Source organism: Geotrypetes seraphini, chromosome 15 (assembly GCF_902459505.1).
Source record: "Geotrypetes seraphini chromosome 15, aGeoSer1.1, whole genome shotgun sequence".
Taxonomy (NCBI): Eukaryota; Metazoa; Chordata; class Amphibia; order Gymnophiona; family Dermophiidae; genus Geotrypetes; species Geotrypetes seraphini.
Genome location: NC_047098.1, coordinates 423,634 through 441,126, shown reverse-complemented (window position 1 = coordinate 441,126; position 17,493 = coordinate 423,634). Strand labels below are relative to the sequence as shown.

The window sequence follows — 17,493 nt, the reverse complement described above, 5'->3', positions numbered from 1 at the left end:
GATAACAGCTAAAACAAGGAAACTGATTGGGAAGAACTAAATTAGGTAGATTGTAAGTGAAATTAATCAAAGACGCAGTAGAGGTCAGCGTAAGGTAGGAGCAACTTAACCCGTAAGAACAAGGCTTCTGAGGAGGCTACATGACACTGCTAGGTTGGGTGAGACTAGAGGTGCATTTTTCACTGCGCTTCAACAAATTTTAGCTACTACATTTTTCTAAGTTTTTGATTAGAAAAGATAATCTCACAAAACAAGGGAAGGTGAGCAATCCCAGGAATGGTCTGTATTCATCTCATAACTTGACACCAAGTTGCCATATGGCATGTTTTCAGGGGCAGATCCTCCTACCTTTGGCTGGAAGGCCACCCGGTGTTTATTTGTCTCCGCTTCAGGTTTGATCTCCTCGCTCGAGTCTTCACTGTAACTTTCAAACTCACTGGAGCTCCAGGCCAGATCCCCCGATTCCTGTAGCTCTCCTTCCTGATGGACATTCTCATAAATCAAGTCACTGCCCATCCCTGCTGGGGACAGATGAGGATTTACCCAGTCTTCCTAGCCATTGACTATTGCAACTAAGTTTTAAATTCTCCAGAATACAGAGGCTTCTTTCATTTTTATAGTAAATATATTTGATAGAATTACTCCACTGTTGCATATATTACATTGGTTGTTACTAGAGGCACCAATATGTTTCAAATTAAACCCCCTTAGGAATTCTATAAGTGTCGGCGCTTTTACTGCCATAGCCAGTTATTTTAAAAAAAAACCTCACATGCCTTTATAAAAGGGGGTTTAAGTTTTTAAAATAATACATGGACAGGCTCCATCGCATATGTCCCATTCATCAACACCTTCTCAGTATACAAAAACCTGTGTGGAAAAGATCAATTCATTTTACATTTTTCTGATATCAGAGAAGTTAAATATAAGTAGGGCTGTACATCAATTTTAATCACACGATTAATCACGATTAAAATTTTTAATCATGCGATTAATCACATAAAGCGCCCCCTCATGTTTCATCCTGTATAGTGCAATATATATATAGCAGACATAAAGCTAATGTTATTTGTAAAGTAACTTTTTAGTATGTGTTGTTTTTGATTCAGTCTGCTAAATCATTTTATTATGTATATTTTTTTATTATACCACAAACAGAATTGTTGGATGTCTGCAAGTAATACATTTTTAAATAAATAAATAAAATTCTCAAAAGATACATTTCAATTCAATTAGTCCATAAAGAGGCAGTATATGAAATCCCATTACCTCCTCCCACCTTACTAAACTAAAAATAAAATCATTTATCTTACCTTTGTATCTGATGATTTTATCTTTCTAATCATTTTGTTCTGAATCTCTGGTTCTGCTTCCCTGTGCTCTGTCTATTCATTCTTTCCTTTTCTCTACTTCCTGCCTTATATCCAGAGCTTAATTACATGTTGTGTGAAGAGATATTTTCTCCAGTTTGTTTTAAATCTAGTACTTAGTAGCTTCATCGCATGTCCCCTACTCCTAGTATTTTTTGGAAAGAGTGAAGAAGTGATTCACATCTACCCTTTCCATCCACTCAGTATTTTATAGACCTTTATCATATCAGCCCTGAGCCATCTCTTCTCCAAGCTTCTTCAAGATCGACAATATCAATATTCAATTCGTGAAAAACTTAAAGTAGCATGCTTCTTGACCCAGTATTTAATATGGAAAATTACATTTCGCACATCCTGAAGAAAATCTTCTACAAGAGAGTACTATCAACAAAAAACATATTGTAATGTACTACTGATGGGTGTTCTCAAAAAATATCTGAAAGCATTGCAATTTGCCCAAAACACAGGTAGAACTTCAAGATATGAGCACATAACACCAGTACTCAAAAACCCTTCACTGGTTACCAATTGAACATCAAATCTGCTACAAAACCCTCTTGCGTGTCGTCAAGGCTCTAACTGGTAGTTGTCCCCTGTCCCAGCAACGACATTACATACCCATCAACCTGCATGGGCACTGCGGTCATCGAGCTCCACTGCTCTTGAGATTCCCTCCTCACAAAATCTTTATTAGAGGGCCTCAATGATGGGACTTGCTTCCAGAGCAAACTCGAATGACAACTGACCTCAAAACACTCAAAGTCTCATGAAAACACTCTTGTTTAAAGACGTATACCACTCACGATGAGCAGAAGTACAACTGTACCACAGTACCAAGGAGCAGCTGTGCAATAAGCAGTGTCACTAGAACCAGCATGCAGTGATAGACGATATTGTGATGTCCTGTTATCTATGTATGTACATCTGTAATCTGCCTAGAAACTGGCTAATGGTGCGGAATAGAAATATTATAAATAAATAAAACTAAATAAGGGGTGTAGCTTCTTACCAAACTGATTAGGTGTCATATTCTCACTTGGAACATCTTCATAAATTATAGCATCGCCCTCTACTACGGAACTGGAAAGATGAACAGAGGGTAGAGTTTCCACTGAAATAAAATTAAAGTATAATGTAAAAAGCATTAAAGAATACACAGAGAAGAGCCTCACATTTCAGACTCAGTCCCTACTGCTATCCATTCATCTCGGTACCTCCCAAAGTCAGGAAATGCTGTTCTTTGATCAGCCACTAGATGTTCCCACACAGGTCGCTCAGTCTGGCCCAGGAAGGAGGTAGGGGGTGGTAATTAATATGGTGGAATTAGCTCTTCATACATGATAGGATGAAGCAGGATATACAAAGGAAGTTTAAATTATGATACATTTAAATGGCAACTAAAAGTTTTAGTATGTATATTTATAGAGGTTAATTATATAAATGAGAATAATGAAGGGATAAAGGGTTAAAGTGTTCTTTACTTTTGAGTCAATCAAAGGATAGACTAGGTAAATTACATTACATTAGGGATTTCTATTCCGCCATTACCTTGCAGTTCAAGGCGGATTACAAAAGAATTATCCTAGATGTATTAGAACAAGAACTTACAAAAAAAAAAATATTGGTCATTTTCAAAAAGAGTAAGAAATGGGTAAGGTTATTTGTTTGGGGTAGTTGGCTTTAGTGAGAGGTGGAGTTTGAGACTTGCAGTATTTCTTTTTTCAGAGTTTTCTTGAAGAGTATGGTCTTCATTTCTTTTCTAAAAGTCTTGTAGTCGAGGGATGCCGTCAGTAGATTGGCGATTTGGTTGTCTAGTTTGGCTGCTTGAGTGGCCAGGAGGCCATTATATAGTTTTTTCCGTTTGACCTCCTTAATTGGGGGGTATGAGAATGGGGTGTGAGTTTTCCTATGTCTAGTTGCGGTGTTGTGGATGAGGCGATTATTCAGGTAGTTTGGACTGTCTCCCTATAAAGTCTTAAATAGTAGGCAGTAGAATTTAAATTGTATTCTTGCTGGGATTGGAAGCCAGTGCGATTGGAGATATGCTTCTGTAATGTGATCATGTTTCTTTAATGAGTAGATGAGTCTTAGTGCTGTGTTTTGGATAGTTTGTAGTTGTTTTGTTATGGTTGTAGGGCATGGAAGGTAGAGGATATTACAGTAGTCAAATAGGCCTAGTATTAAGGACTGAACTATGAGCTGGAATTGAGTTTTCTTGAAGAATTTCCGAACTTGTCTTAAGTTTCTCATGACTAAGAATGACTTTTGTATTGTTTTATTGATTTGCGGTTGCATGGTGCAGCATCTGTCGATAGTTATTCCTAGCATTTTTAGGGTGGTTTGTATGGGGTAGTTGATTGTGTTGATTTCAATGTTGGTTATGGTTGGTATTTTGATTTGTACATGTACAGTATATGTATGCTGGACATCTCAGAAATAATTTAATTCTGTATGTAACACCATCTTAGGGTTCTTTTATCATAACTCCAGCAAGGTTGTGTTATTCCTTGACTATAGTTCATATATTGTAGCTTGTGTATTGTACCATCATTAATGAAGTTAATGTTCATATTTCCGTCAAAGCTGCTCATGTAAACTGCTGGGAATTGACTTCATAGTCATTAGTTAGCAGTACAGAAGCTTTAAACAAGATAGAAGGGACGGAGTCTGGAGATGGCAGTGGAGGGATAGGAGGGAATTACCCGAGGAATGGAGTCCAAGAGAGGGAGCATAAGGAGAGATAAGTGAGGAGAGATACTGAAGGGCTACAGAGTGAATGTACTCGATGATTAGTAATAGGAGTTCAAACTGTATTTGGAAATGGATGGGGAGCCAGGGGGTAATGTGAGTATGGAGGCTCTCGTGGAATATGAGTCATGCAGCAGAATTTTGGACGGAATGAGGGGGGAGAGATGGTTGAGTGGAAGACCTGAAAGAAGCAAGTTGCAGTAATCTAAGTGAGTGATGAGAGTATGGATAAGGTCTTTGGTTGTGTGCGCAGAAAGGAGAGGTTGGATTTTGATATTACAGAAGAAGAAGCGACAAGCTTTAGCAATTTGTTGGATCTGAGTGGAGAAGAAAGAGGAGTCAAAGATGACCCAAGGTTGTGAGCTGATAAGACAGGAAGGAGGAGAGTGTTGTCTATAGAAATAGAGAATGAGGGAAGGGGGAGGGGGGTTAAGGTGGAAACATAAGGAGCTCGGTCTTGGTCATATTCAATTTTAGATGGTGGTGAGACATCCAGGTGACAATTTCAGGGAAGTAGCCTGAGAGTCGGGCCTGGATTCCTATGAAATATCTGGCATCAGTATGAAGGTGATATTAAAACCATGGGAGGAGATCAGTAAACCGAGGGAGTGAATTTAGATGGTATACTGACTGATAGTGGAAGAGAATCCACCATTGTATACACCGAAAGTGTGATATGAGAGAGAGAAAGAACATGTGAAACTGGAAGATAGGTGGAAATGTCTGCAGAATATGCCAACTCTTCAAAGAAATATATATTTTTTAACATATCCAATGGTGGAACAAGAGGAAATTTAGGACAATTAGCAAAACACAAATTCCTTTTGCTGACCAAGCTTTCCAGAACCTCAGTCTATTTGCAAAGTACAGTGTCAGCAGAGTCATGTGAGGAAAATATCCGTTCCTCCTATCTTAGCAGAGTATTGTTGAAAGCTGTTCCAGATGCTCGATACCCCTCTGAAGCTGCTCCCTACTCTATCCTAACATTGCCAACAGGACTACTTAAGAATGTAAGAATAGCCTTACTGGGTCAGACCAATGGTCCATCTATCCCAGTATCCTATCTTCATGGAGGCCAATCCATGTCACAAGTACCTGGCAAAAACCCAAATTCCATGCCACAGATTATGACCACCACATCAATGGAAGCAAACTGCTGGCCACTGAGCCACGCAGTACCAATGGAAGCAGCAGGAGAATCTGCTCTCTTGGGTTGCTGAAGATGTCAACATGAATTCTCTCCCTTTTGAGTTATTAGATGCAGTCTGGCCCAAATAATGCAGGGTCCAAGGGAAGGGGGACAATTTGAACCTATCTTCTTCTCTTCATACCACTCAAATTGTAACACAGCAGAATTCCATGGGCTAGGGTCCATGTTTCTCCCATTTTGATTAGTCAACTCCATGGCGCTAATTTTTAATCAAGCTTTCTTGGCTTGTAAAAAATCTAATTTACATGGAAAACATGGCTATAATAAAACTACAAGGTTGTACGATACGGATGCACGAATACACCCACTGATAAATGCGCACATATTTTATCGTGAACCAGGCATAGGTATTCTGTGGGACAGAGCGGCAAGGGGTGTGTATAACTTATGAAATACAAGTGCACCTACATTGTAGAAATGACTGCCTTGTGAAGGAGTATTTCTACACTGCTGGCGATTATCCTAGGACCTTGTTTTAGAGAGGGACATAGATGTGTATTTTGCTTTTATAAAACAGATGCTATTGTTTTCTTTCCCCCAGTGCCTTGCTATAAAATTATCCCCGGAACATGTGCAAGTATTTTCCTGTACATCCGTCATGGACAAGAAAACCAACTGTGTTTTATAATGCAAAATCTGATTAGAAATCATGCATCAGAAATGAAGTCCTCTAGACTCATCTTGCTCAAGTGGGTAAACTTCCTCTCCCTATCACTTCAGGTTAGAGCAGGATCTTGGCCTTACCTTGATGCTGGAAACTTCTTTCCTTCAGGCTCAATGTGTGGACACCATCCTTTTCCACAACACACTCTTTTCTGACAATGGAGAGAGACCTGAAGGATGAGAAGAAAGCAGAAAGAATTACTGTACTTCAAAAAGAGAGTGAAGAGCGGGCATCAAGTCGATCACCTCCGACAAAGACAAGAGTGAAATGGAGTCATAATCACTACACATTATGCTTGGATTCTCTTCTTTGTGTCCTGGCAAAAATGGCTCCAACCATATATAGTATGTGAGACCTACTCACCCGCTAAAAGGAATGACCACCTTAATTACAAGAACCAAATAAAAACTAAACCTAACTCTGCTTAAAGGTTAAACTTTGAAATATTCAAAGCCTCTGTTATACAGCATAGAGCAGAGACATCAGAGAAAGTCATGTGGGTAAAGCTTTTCACTGTAAGAGAAGATCCAGAAAGTATTAAATATAGCCCCCCCCCCCCTTCACAATGAGGTGTATTACCACGTTTCAGTACAAGCACCTGCACTTAAGTTATACTCTTGATTCCACAAATGCAAGCTGTATTTATCCCTCTGACCATCCATCTATCCGGTGCACAGAGAGCCGGTAATCACAGGTGAAAGACAGCAGAAGCAGTGAATGAAATGTAGGTAACAGGGCAGTAACAGGAAGTCATAACTAGCACATGGACATCAAGTTCTCAAGTACTTTGACAAATTTTGTTGTAAAGCCTCTGTCATACAGCACAGAGCAGAGCCAGAGTAACTGACATTACAATAGGCAAAGCAGGGCCTAACTAGGGCATAAAGAAGAAAGTGATAGAGACGTTTAAATACCTATGTGGAGTAAATGCGCATGAGTCGAGTCTCTTTCATTTGAAAGGAAGCTCTGGAATAAGAGGGCATAGGATGAAGTTAAGATGTGATAGGCTCCGGAGTAATCTAAGGAAATACTTTTTTACAGAAAGGGTGGTAGATGCATGGAACAGTCTCTCGGAAGAGGTGGTGGAGAAAGAGACTGTCTGAATTCAAGAAAGCCTGGAATAGGCATGTGGAAACTCTAATTTATATATAATCTGGAAATTAGAACGACGAGTGAGGTAATTAAATTTGCAGATGACACTAAACTTGTTAAAACGCATGTGGAGTGTGAAAAATTACAGGTAGACCTTAGGAAATTGGAAGACTGGGCGTCCAAGTGGCAGATGAAATTTAATGTGGACAAATGCAAAGTGATGCACATTGGGAAGAATAATCCAAATCACAGTTACCAGACGGTAGGGTCCACCTTGGGGGTTAGTGCCCAAGAAAAGGATCTGGGTGTCATTATAGACAATACAATGAAACCTTCTGCCCAATGTGCAGCGGCAGCCAAAAAAGCAAACAAGATGCTAGGAATTATTTAAAAAGGGATGGTTAACATGACTAAGAAGTTATACTGCCTGATTATTGCTCCATGTGTATGACCTCACCTGGCATGCTGCATTCAATTCTGGTCTCCTTATCTCAAGAAATATATAGCGGCACTAGAAAAGGTTCAAAGAAGAGCAACCAAGATGATAAAGGGGATGGAACTCCTCTTGTATGAGGAAAGACTAAAAAGGTTAGGGCTCTTCAGCTTGGGAAAGAGACGGCTGAGGGGAGATATGATTGAAGTCTACAAAATCCTGAATGGAGTAGAACGTGAACAAGTGGATCGATTTTTCACTCTATCAAAAATTACAAAGACTAGGAGACATTTGATGAAGTTACAGGGAAATACTTTTTAAACCAACAGGAGGAAATATTTTATCACTCAGAGAATAGTTAAGCTCTGGAATGCATTGCCAGAGGTTGTGGAAAGAGCAGATAACGTAGCTGGTTTTAAGAAAGGTTTGGACAAGTTCATAGTCTGTTATTGAGAAAGACATGGGGAAAGCCACTACTTGCCTTGCATTGGTAGCATGGAATGTTGCTACTCTTTGGGTTTTTGCCAGGTACTAGTGACCTGGATTGGCCACCATGAGAACGGGCTACTTGGCTTGATGACCTTGTAAGGCTAGAGGAAGAGATAATGGTTACTGCGGATAGGCAGACTAGATGGGCCATTTGGCCTTTATCTGCCATCATGTTTCATTGTTTCTTTGAATGGATAGATTGAATTTGGCAGAGTGCAAGAAAGCTCGGCATTACTACAGTTGAAATTTGAGAATCAAAATCCAATTTATAATCAAGATGGACTCATAAGTTTTTAAAGGAGTCCACTAAAATCATTATGATCCTTCTCAATTGCAGAGAGAGTGAAAGACATATGGGAGATCAGTTATCCAAGAAGCTATTATCTTAGAGGGGTTGAGGAGCAGTTTGTTGGAGAAGAACCTTTGATTGATGCAACTGCAATGTAGACAGTTCAGGTTTGTAAGGATTTAGGATGAACAATGGAATGTTGCTATTATTTGGGTTTCTGCCAAGTGTTCGTGACTTGGATGGCCACTGCTGGAAATAGGATACTGGACTAAATGGACCATTGGTCTATGATCTTACATTAAGTTCTTATGTTGTGACAGAGGAATCTTGGATAAGAGTTTCAAATGGACTGAGAAAAACGTTAAAGAGAAGTGGGGAAAGAGCTAATAACATAACATCAAATCAAATTTCTAGGCCACATAACCATGAAGTTGAATGCGGTTTACAAAAATTAAATAACAAAGGAAGGGGACCATCAAGGTCTAATCAGCAAGATATTTTGAAGAAAAGATAGGTTTCCAATTGTTTTCTGTACAATGGAATAGATTCCAATTCCGAGGATGGCAAAGAAACCTGAAAACTCCTATTAGAAAGAAAGGAAGAAAACCGATTAAGAACATAAGAACGTAAGAATTGCCGCTGCTGGGTTAGACCAGTGGTCCATCGTGCCCTGCAGTCCGCACCCACGGCAGCCCTTAGGTCAAAGCCCAGTGCCCTAACTAAGACCATACGTTCCGGTTCAGCAGGAACTTCTCTAACTTTGTCTTGAATCCCTGGAGGGTGTTTTCCCCTATAACAGCCTTCAGAAGAGCGTTCCAGTTTTCCACCCCTCTCTGGGTGAAGAACATTTGTACTTAGACACAGGGATACAACAAGGCTGACAATGAAGGTTGTTAAGCAATGATGCACTCCCGGTTTCTGTGCTAAGGCTGGCTGGAATCCAGATTGCCTGACAAGTTTCAGTGTGTTGTAAGAGTTGGGCAAAGACAACCTTTTTCTTAATCTTGGACAGAAACATAAGATCAGAGACTGGTCTATTGTTTGGAGGGAACAAGACTGATTTTCATTAATTTGGGTCATACAACAACCTTTTTCCAAGCTGTCAGTAAATTGCAAGTAGTTAAACTGTTGGAAACCATATAGAGGGATACAGGAAGCAGCTCATTAGATAAAATAGCTAGACAAGAGGAGGAGACTTGATCAAGGGAACGGGTTGTTAAAAGGCATACCACACAGTAAAACCATCTCAGAAGAGGACTAGAGCGCCCCCTAATGATTATTAGCAAAACCAGCCCAGAAAAGGAAAAGAGGTCTAGAGCGCCCCCTAATGATACACAGTAAAACCAGCACAGAAGAGGACTAGAGCGCCCCCTAATGATACACAGCAAAACCAGCCCAGAAAAGGAAAAGAGGTCTAGAGTGCCCCCGTAATGATACACAATAAAACCAGCACAGAAGAAGAAAAGAGGTCTAGAGCGCCCCCTAATGATACACAGTAAAACCAGCACAGAAGAAGAAAAGAGGACTAGAGCGTCCCCTAATGATACATAGTAAAACCAGCCTAGAAGAGGGAAAGAAACTAGAGCGCCCCCTAATGATAAACAGTAAAACTTGCTGTGACATGGCTGCTGTTCTGCTCTATCACTTTGCAGAGCAACTACACAGATGAATCAGTAACATAATGAAACTCCTATAACACACCCGAAAAGGACAAAGATTGTGCTACTTACTTCGTGACTGACTTGGATACAGTCAGATCTGCAAAAGAAACACACAAGAGGAAACCAATTAGTAAAGTTACAATAAGATAACCGAAAAAAACACCTGTGCATCAAGAGACACTATTAAGACACTTGAAAACCCTTTCCCTTTGCTGTGTAATTTGAAGGTACCTTAAGGCAAGGCTTAATCCCTGTGGCCAAACAGTACATGTCTTACCAAGTATCATTTTTTAAAAAGCATCAATCACACAGGGAAACACCAGTGAAATGTCAGACGGCACCAAATCCACACATCTATTAAACAGGAATTGCAGATTTTCATCAAGAGAACAAAGACTAGGGGACATTCGATGAAGTTACAGGGAAATAATTTTAAAACCAACAGGAGGAAATATTTTTTCACTCAGAGAATAGTTAAGCTCTAGAATGCATTGCCAGAAGTTGTGGTAAGAGCAGATAGGTAGCTGGTTTTAAGTAAGGTTTGGGCAAGTTCCTGGAGGAAAAGTCCATAGTCTGTTATTGAGAAAGACTTGGGGGAAGCCACTAATTGCCCTGGATCGGTAGCATGGAATGTTGCTACTCCTTGGGTTTTTGCCAGATACTAGTGACCTGGATTAGCCACTTTTCCTCCGTGAGAACGGGCTACTGGGCATGATGGACCACTGGTCTGACCCAGTAAGGCTATTCTTATGTTCTTATTGTATTTTAAAACAGTAGTGAAACTTAAGACATCTCAGTTCTAACTTCTTCATCCCTTTGAAAATGGGGCTGAATATAGCAAACAGGTAAAAGGCAAAAACTTCCAAGTCTATTTCTTACTTGAAAGACTGCCCATCTGAGTGGTTTATAATCGATTTTAAAAACAGAGACAGAAAGAAAACAGAAAATTACATTTTGATATAGTTAAACCTAATACTTAACAATGTCATGCCCAGTCAAACTTAAGTCCAGATTATTTTAAGGAAATGATAGCAATATATCACTCAACTAGGTATTTACGCTCTTCCCACTTGCAAATGGCTCTCCTCTCGGAAGAGCTGCAGAGTTCTGGAATTCTCTGCCCTGTGAAACAAGAAACTTGTCTAATAACAGGCTTTTTAGGAACATGATAAAGCATGGTTTATTTCAGAAATATTTTAAAATAGAGGGGGGTTTTTTCCCTGATTGAAAACGCTAGAAGAAAAAGGGGGTTTTATTCTTTCTGTATGGTTACTGATTATGATTATAATAATAATAACTTTATTTTTCTATACCGCCATAGTCAGGCGACTTCTAGGCGGTTTACATTGTAAGAAGGCTGGACATTCAGCGAATAACAAAAGGTCTTAATACAATACAATAAGTCTACTTACAATACCGAACAATGAGTCTAAATACAATACAATACAGTAAGTCTAAGTACAATACCATACAATGAGTCTAAATATTAAACAATAATCTAAAAGGGAAACTTACGTATTAATTGGAGTTCTATGGATAGTGAGTACCTGAATGCTTTGGTACTAACATATTAAGTGGAGTTCTATGGGTAGAGAATACCTGAATACATGAAAGGAGCTTCTTGAGAGAGAGAAAAGGCGTTTACAGCGGGAAAGTCCTAGTGGGGGAGGGGACAGTTTTAGTCAATGAATTTGGCGAAGAGGGCGGTTTTGATCACTTTTCGGAATGCACTGTATGTCAGATTGGGTTCGTTTATGTAGTTTTTCAGCCAAACTTGCTGTCTGTTCGCTTGGAACTTAAAGGTTCTGTCCAGGTATGATTTGTATCTGCAGCCTGTAATCTTTGGGTATGCAAAGTGCTTATTATGATTATTAATATATGTATGTATAGTGTTTTGCACTTTTTGTTAGCTTTGAAAACTTAATAAAGATTAAAAAATATATATATTTTAAAGTAGAGTAGATATTATGACTATATTTTATGATGTATTTAGCGGTTTGTAAATTTTTTTATATTGTATTATCTTTCATTGTATCCAGCTTGGAACTTTGGGCTAGATTTACTAAACCTTCCGATCCTGTACTGACAATCGCAAAACTGGGCTTGCAATTGTTCCCCGACCCGATTCATTAAACAGCTCCCCGATGCAATTCACCCATGCAAATGAGGGGAACTGGCAAGCAAAAGTAGGAAGCCATCGATTCACTAAGCAGATCCCAAATAAGCAACTGCTGAGGACCCGTCGCTTGCTGACTCTCCTGCCCTCTTCCGCCCTGAAATATCAGTATCAAGGTTACAACCCCATATAAAACAACCATCAAAATTAAAAATAAAACTGTAAAATATCTTTACATATGCGTAAGAATTCCTTTTTTATATATTCTATAACTGCATTGAGAGCCCATGGTTTTAACTCACAGGTTTATAGCGTCTTCTGTTCGATAATCTGGCTACACAAAATAATTCACTGCATCAGTCACAAATCATTCCTTTTTAAAAATGCCCAACTTGTAGGGTCAGTAAAAGTAAACTGCAGCCACCCCTCCCTCTTTCTTTTGAGCTCGCTTGTGTTTTGCCACCAATGACGTGCGGGAATAAACCCCACCCAATAACTACATAGTAAGGGCAAAGAGCTAGTGAATCCGTAAATTGCATCAATAAACAAGAATACTCTGCGCATGCATTTCGATCGCTCTTACAGTGATCAGTGGGATCGCTATAGGGCGTGCGTCCAATCAGATCATTTGCATGTAGAATCAGCAGTGAATCGGTCGCTCGGCAAAACTCGGCCAAGAATCGCCCAACAACAATCCAGATCGGTTTAGTGCCTTTGTGGTTAAGCAAGATATAAATATAGAAATTAAATTATAGGAATGATTAAAAAGAACAGGGGATAAGATTTAAAAGTAGCATCAAAAAAGATTTGCAAAAGGAGAGCTTTAGCTGCTAACTTTGGGGATCTCCTCTGAGCAGCACAAGTCACTCTTGGCAGATTCAAATAATTCTACTGCAATTGCTCCAGCTAATTAATTACTTTCATCCTCATTTTCTTCATCACTGGCTCCAAAGCCATCATTCAGTACAGAGTTTTTACCACTGAGTGAGGAACGGTTCTGCTCCAGCCTTAAGATCCTGATGAAGGGTTTCACCCGAAACCGGTTGATCCAATGACTATTCTGGTCTCCTGCAATTCTCATTGACTTCATTTGGCTCGCTTGAAAAGCTAAGTTGGCTGTGGTTTCATTTTGCATCTTGGGGATTAGGCTGGGTGGGTTTTCAGTGTGATTCACTCTCTCACTAGTTCACTGTTTGTGACTTATTTATTGTTATTAATTCTGCACAGTTGATTTTGCACACTAGGGACGCCCGATGATGGTGTGCAGGCGGGGTGATTCACCTCCGTCTTTGTAAGTGGAAGCGCTGGAGTTTAACCTCACACTGAGAGCGTCCCTACTCCTTAATTGACATTTGGTATTGTGTGGTATGGTTTGTTAGCAGTGATTAGCTGATAGACACACTCATAGAGTCCTTACTGACATTTTTTGCCTTCTTTTTTGTATCTTTTTAAGTATATTTTATATGGCATTTATAAATGTCTGAAAATTTCTTCCAAGCAAGCTGAACATGTAAGTCTTTGATTTTACTCCAGTATTGAAAAGTCTCTAAATAGGAATCTCTTAACAGAATTACACTCATTACTGTGACTTAGGAAAAAGCATCTAAAACTCAATTTGTTTAATCAAACTGCTACCAGCATGAAGAGAAATATTTAGTTGGGGAAAATCTGGACAGACAGAAACTATATATGCCAGAAGCTGAATGTCATCTGCAATACAAAAACATGAAGGCAGATTAAGGCCAAATGGCCCATCCAGTTTGCCCATCTGCATTATCCACCATCTCCTCCTCTTCATAAGAGATGAATTCAGACACAGTCTCTTTCTCCACCACCTCTTCTGGGAGACTGTTCCATGCATCTACTACCCTTTCTATAGAAACATATTTCCTTAGATTAATCCGGAGCCTATCATCTCTTAACTTCATCCTATGTACTCTCATTCCAGAGACTCAACTCGTGCACATTTATATCACGTAGGTATTTAAACATCTCTATCAAATCTCCCTTCTCCCGCCTTTCCTCCAAAGTATACAGATTGAGATCTTTAAGTCTGTCCCCATACGCACCATTTTAGTAGCCTTCCTCTGGACCAACTCCGTCCTTTTTGTATCTTTTAGAAGGTGCGGCCTCCAGAATTGTACACAATATTCTAAATGAGGTCTCACCAAAGTCATACAGGGGCATCAATACCTCCTTTTTTCTACTGGCCATACCTCTCCCTATGCAACCTAGCATCCTTCAAACTTTTGCTGTCACCTTTTCAACCTGTTTGGCCACCTTAAGATCATCACATACAATTACACCCAAGTCCTGCTCCTCTTTCATGCAATTAAGTTCTTCACCCCCTAAACTATACTGTTCCTTCAGTTTTTTGCAGCCCAAATGCATTATCTTGCATTTCTTAGCATCAAATTTTAGCTGCAGATTTCAGACAATTCTTCAAGGTTCACTAAGTCTTTCCTTATGTTTTCCACACAATTAGGGGTGTCTACTCCATTGCAGCACTGTGCAGGAGAAGGCAATAGCAAACCACTCCTGTACTCTGCCTTGAAACATCACAGGGAGGATTCCTCACTGTACATTCAGCAATGAGTCAGTGGCCGAATTGAAGGTATAAACACACACTCTCTCTATTGCAGATTTTGGTATCATCTGCAAAGAGGCAAATCTTACCGGACAGCCCTTCAGCAATATCGCTTATAAAAATGTTAAAAATAACAGGCCCAAGAACAGAACCTTGAGGCACACCACTGGTAACATCCTTTCCTCAGAGTGATCTCCATTGACCACTACCCTCTGTCGTCTTCCACTCAACTAGTTCTTGACCCAGTCTGTCACTTTGGGGCCCATATCAAGGGTGCTCAGTTTATTTATTAGACGCCTGTGTGGTACAATGTCAAAGGCTTTGCAGGTGCTAATAATAATAATAATAATAACAACAGTTTATATACCGCAATACAGTGAAGTTCTATGCGGTTTACAAAAGATTAAGCAAAGGTACAAATTGATTGACTTTAAGAGGGATGGAAGAAAGAGAATTAATAGGACAGGAAATCCATTGTTGAGGAGAAAGTGATCAATAGGACAAGTTAATCGCTACTGAGGGGAGAGAGATGAGTGGATCAGTTGTCTAGATGCCTAGAGACTGAGTAAGATCAGGTGGTAGACTAAGGAAACCGTTGAAGAACAACCAAGGAAAAGCACGCACAAGTGGGGAGATCTCACGTCGGTTACAGTCTTGACCTTTCCTTACCTGTGATAGAACCTAAGAAGTTTAGTGGTACTGGGTTCAATTGAGAGGCAGAGTGTCGAGGTTCATCAACAGACCCAGATCCAGATCCAGGGGGGGTCTGTGCCATAGATTTCTTGATACTTATGTCTCCGTCGGTGCCCGTTCTGAGGCCTTCTGCCTCTCCTTCACTTTCATCAAACTCAAAGGCTTCTCCCGACTCCTCTTCTTCCTCTGCATCGAAGGCATTGGAGCAGCTCCCCAAAATGTCACCTGTGTGAAGACAAGAGAGTGTTAGAGGCAGGGCTTTTTTTCTTCTGGAGCAATCAGTGGTACTGCATCCTTTCTATTGCCTGCTTACATTAACCCGTGTTCCCCAAGGACTAGTGAAAGAGCCCAGGAGAATATATTTTGCACCTCCTGTTTGTGCAAGACACTGATCAGGACAAACCAATGTGCATACATGTGTGTGCGTGCACGTAACCTTCTCCCAGAGTCTCAGAGGCAGGAGATACGGGGGTTTCAGTGCTAGTCTTGAGTGTATTAGTTAGTTACCTTTAAAAATGTGAAAAGCAATTGTAGAAATGGTGCACAGCAGGGAGCACCTGTATGCGTCGTTACGCACGACCGTGCACTACATGCTATTCTGTAATATAGCACAAAAGTGTCTTACCATTCACCTGCACAAAGGGTGCACCCATGAGCAAGGCCTAGGCGCATCCACCAACCACAGGAGCATCTTACAGAAAGTTATCAGAGGTGTGCATTGAGTGGCACTTTTAGCTCTACCCACTTACACCCTCCATTCAATTGGGTAATCAGCTGTGCCTTTCTTTTAGGCCCACTTATGTGGCTTAAACAAAAACAGGACGCCCTGATTCAATTATCTAGTAGGACATCAGGCTGCCCAGTGATACAAATTGATTGCTGGATTTTTAAACAAAAAACAGTCTTAGAGACATCTGGAGCATCGAGATAAAACAGTATATTTCTGTGTCTCGTTGGCCACGAATTTGGACTTGGAGATTGAAATGTACAGCGTCAGCATCTATGAGGCAAACATGGTTATTTTTGTTACATAGGATTTTCTGGACCCCGGTTCGATTAAATAAAATAGATAGTTCTAAGTCTAATAGATGCTGGCATTGTCATATTGATATAGGGACTTTGGATCATCTGCTATATTTTTGTCCGTTTATATTTATATTTTGGAAGTCAATTTGGGGACAAATAAATTTAGTTTTGGATTCAAACGTTCCACTATCATATGAGGCTATAATTTGTGGAACGATATTACATGTGAAACCCACTCTAGATAAATATAAGAGTCGTCTATTTATGACCATGACAGGTATAGCCATTCAATTGATAATGAGTAACTGGAAGAACCATGACAGAATAAGTTACGCTTTTTGGTGGGTGAACGTGTGCACCACTTACAGATATGAAAGAATTAATGCAGAGTGTAGGGGAGTTAGTGGTGTATTTAATAAAGTTTGGAGCCCATTGACTAAATTTGTAAAATTATAATGTATATTTATCTTATCTTTCCTTTTGTTCATTCACCTTTACACATCCATGGGGGGTGAGGGGTTGGAGGGAGAGGAATAAATATTGATGGTGACATTTGGGTAACTTTATTCTTCATTTATACTATTTATTATGTTATTGTTATATGTAGGAAAACTGAAAATCTTGAATGATATATATGTTACCTGTACAGATATTAGTGTAATGTATGTAATACCTACTGTTTGTTCATTTGTATGACACTGTTTTAGATTAAAAATCAATACACTTGTGGATCTTGCATGGAACCTTGCTACTCTTTTTGGGATCTTGCATAGAACTTTGACACTCTTTGGAATTTTTGAACCCTGCTACTCTTTGGGATGCTGCATGGAACCTTGCAACTCTTTTTGGGATCTTGCATGGAATCTTGCTACTCTTTGGGATTCTGGAACCTTTGCTACTCTTTGGGATTCTGGAACCTTACTATGTTTGGGGATTCTGCATGGAATCTTGTTACTTTCTGGGATCCTGCCATATATTTGAGACCTGGATTGGCCACTGCTGGGAACAGGATACTGGGCTTAATGGACCTTCGGTCTGTCCCAGTTTGGCAATTTTTATGTTAACAGTTTTAATGTGTTAAAACCAATGCGTGCAACTAATTTTTAAAATAACTA

The 17,493-nt window shown here is 39.8% G+C and overlaps 1 protein-coding gene across 7 annotated transcripts in view; it reads right to left on the bottom strand.

The window, feature by feature from the left end:
* Positions 1 to 17,493, bottom strand: part of ARHGEF10L (Rho guanine nucleotide exchange factor 10 like) — a 104,702-nt gene that overhangs the window by 67,570 nt on the left and 19,639 nt on the right. For 4 of the 7 annotated variants that reach the window (XM_033921439.1, XM_033921433.1, XM_033921436.1 and 1 more), the window contains exons 3-7: positions 15,329 to 15,577; positions 10,026 to 10,053; positions 6,073 to 6,161; positions 2,380 to 2,481; positions 349 to 521 (exon numbers count right to left, since the gene is read on the bottom strand). In XM_033921439.1, the coding sequence (XP_033777330.1) occupies positions 349 to 521; positions 2,380 to 2,481; positions 6,073 to 6,161; positions 10,026 to 10,053; positions 15,329 to 15,577 (641 nt within the window). Of the gene's footprint in view, positions 1 to 348; positions 522 to 2,379; positions 2,482 to 6,072; positions 6,162 to 10,025; positions 10,054 to 15,328; positions 15,578 to 17,493 lie in introns of those variants that run through there. The other 3 variants (XM_033921435.1, XM_033921438.1, XM_033921437.1) reach the window with 3 other exon arrangements.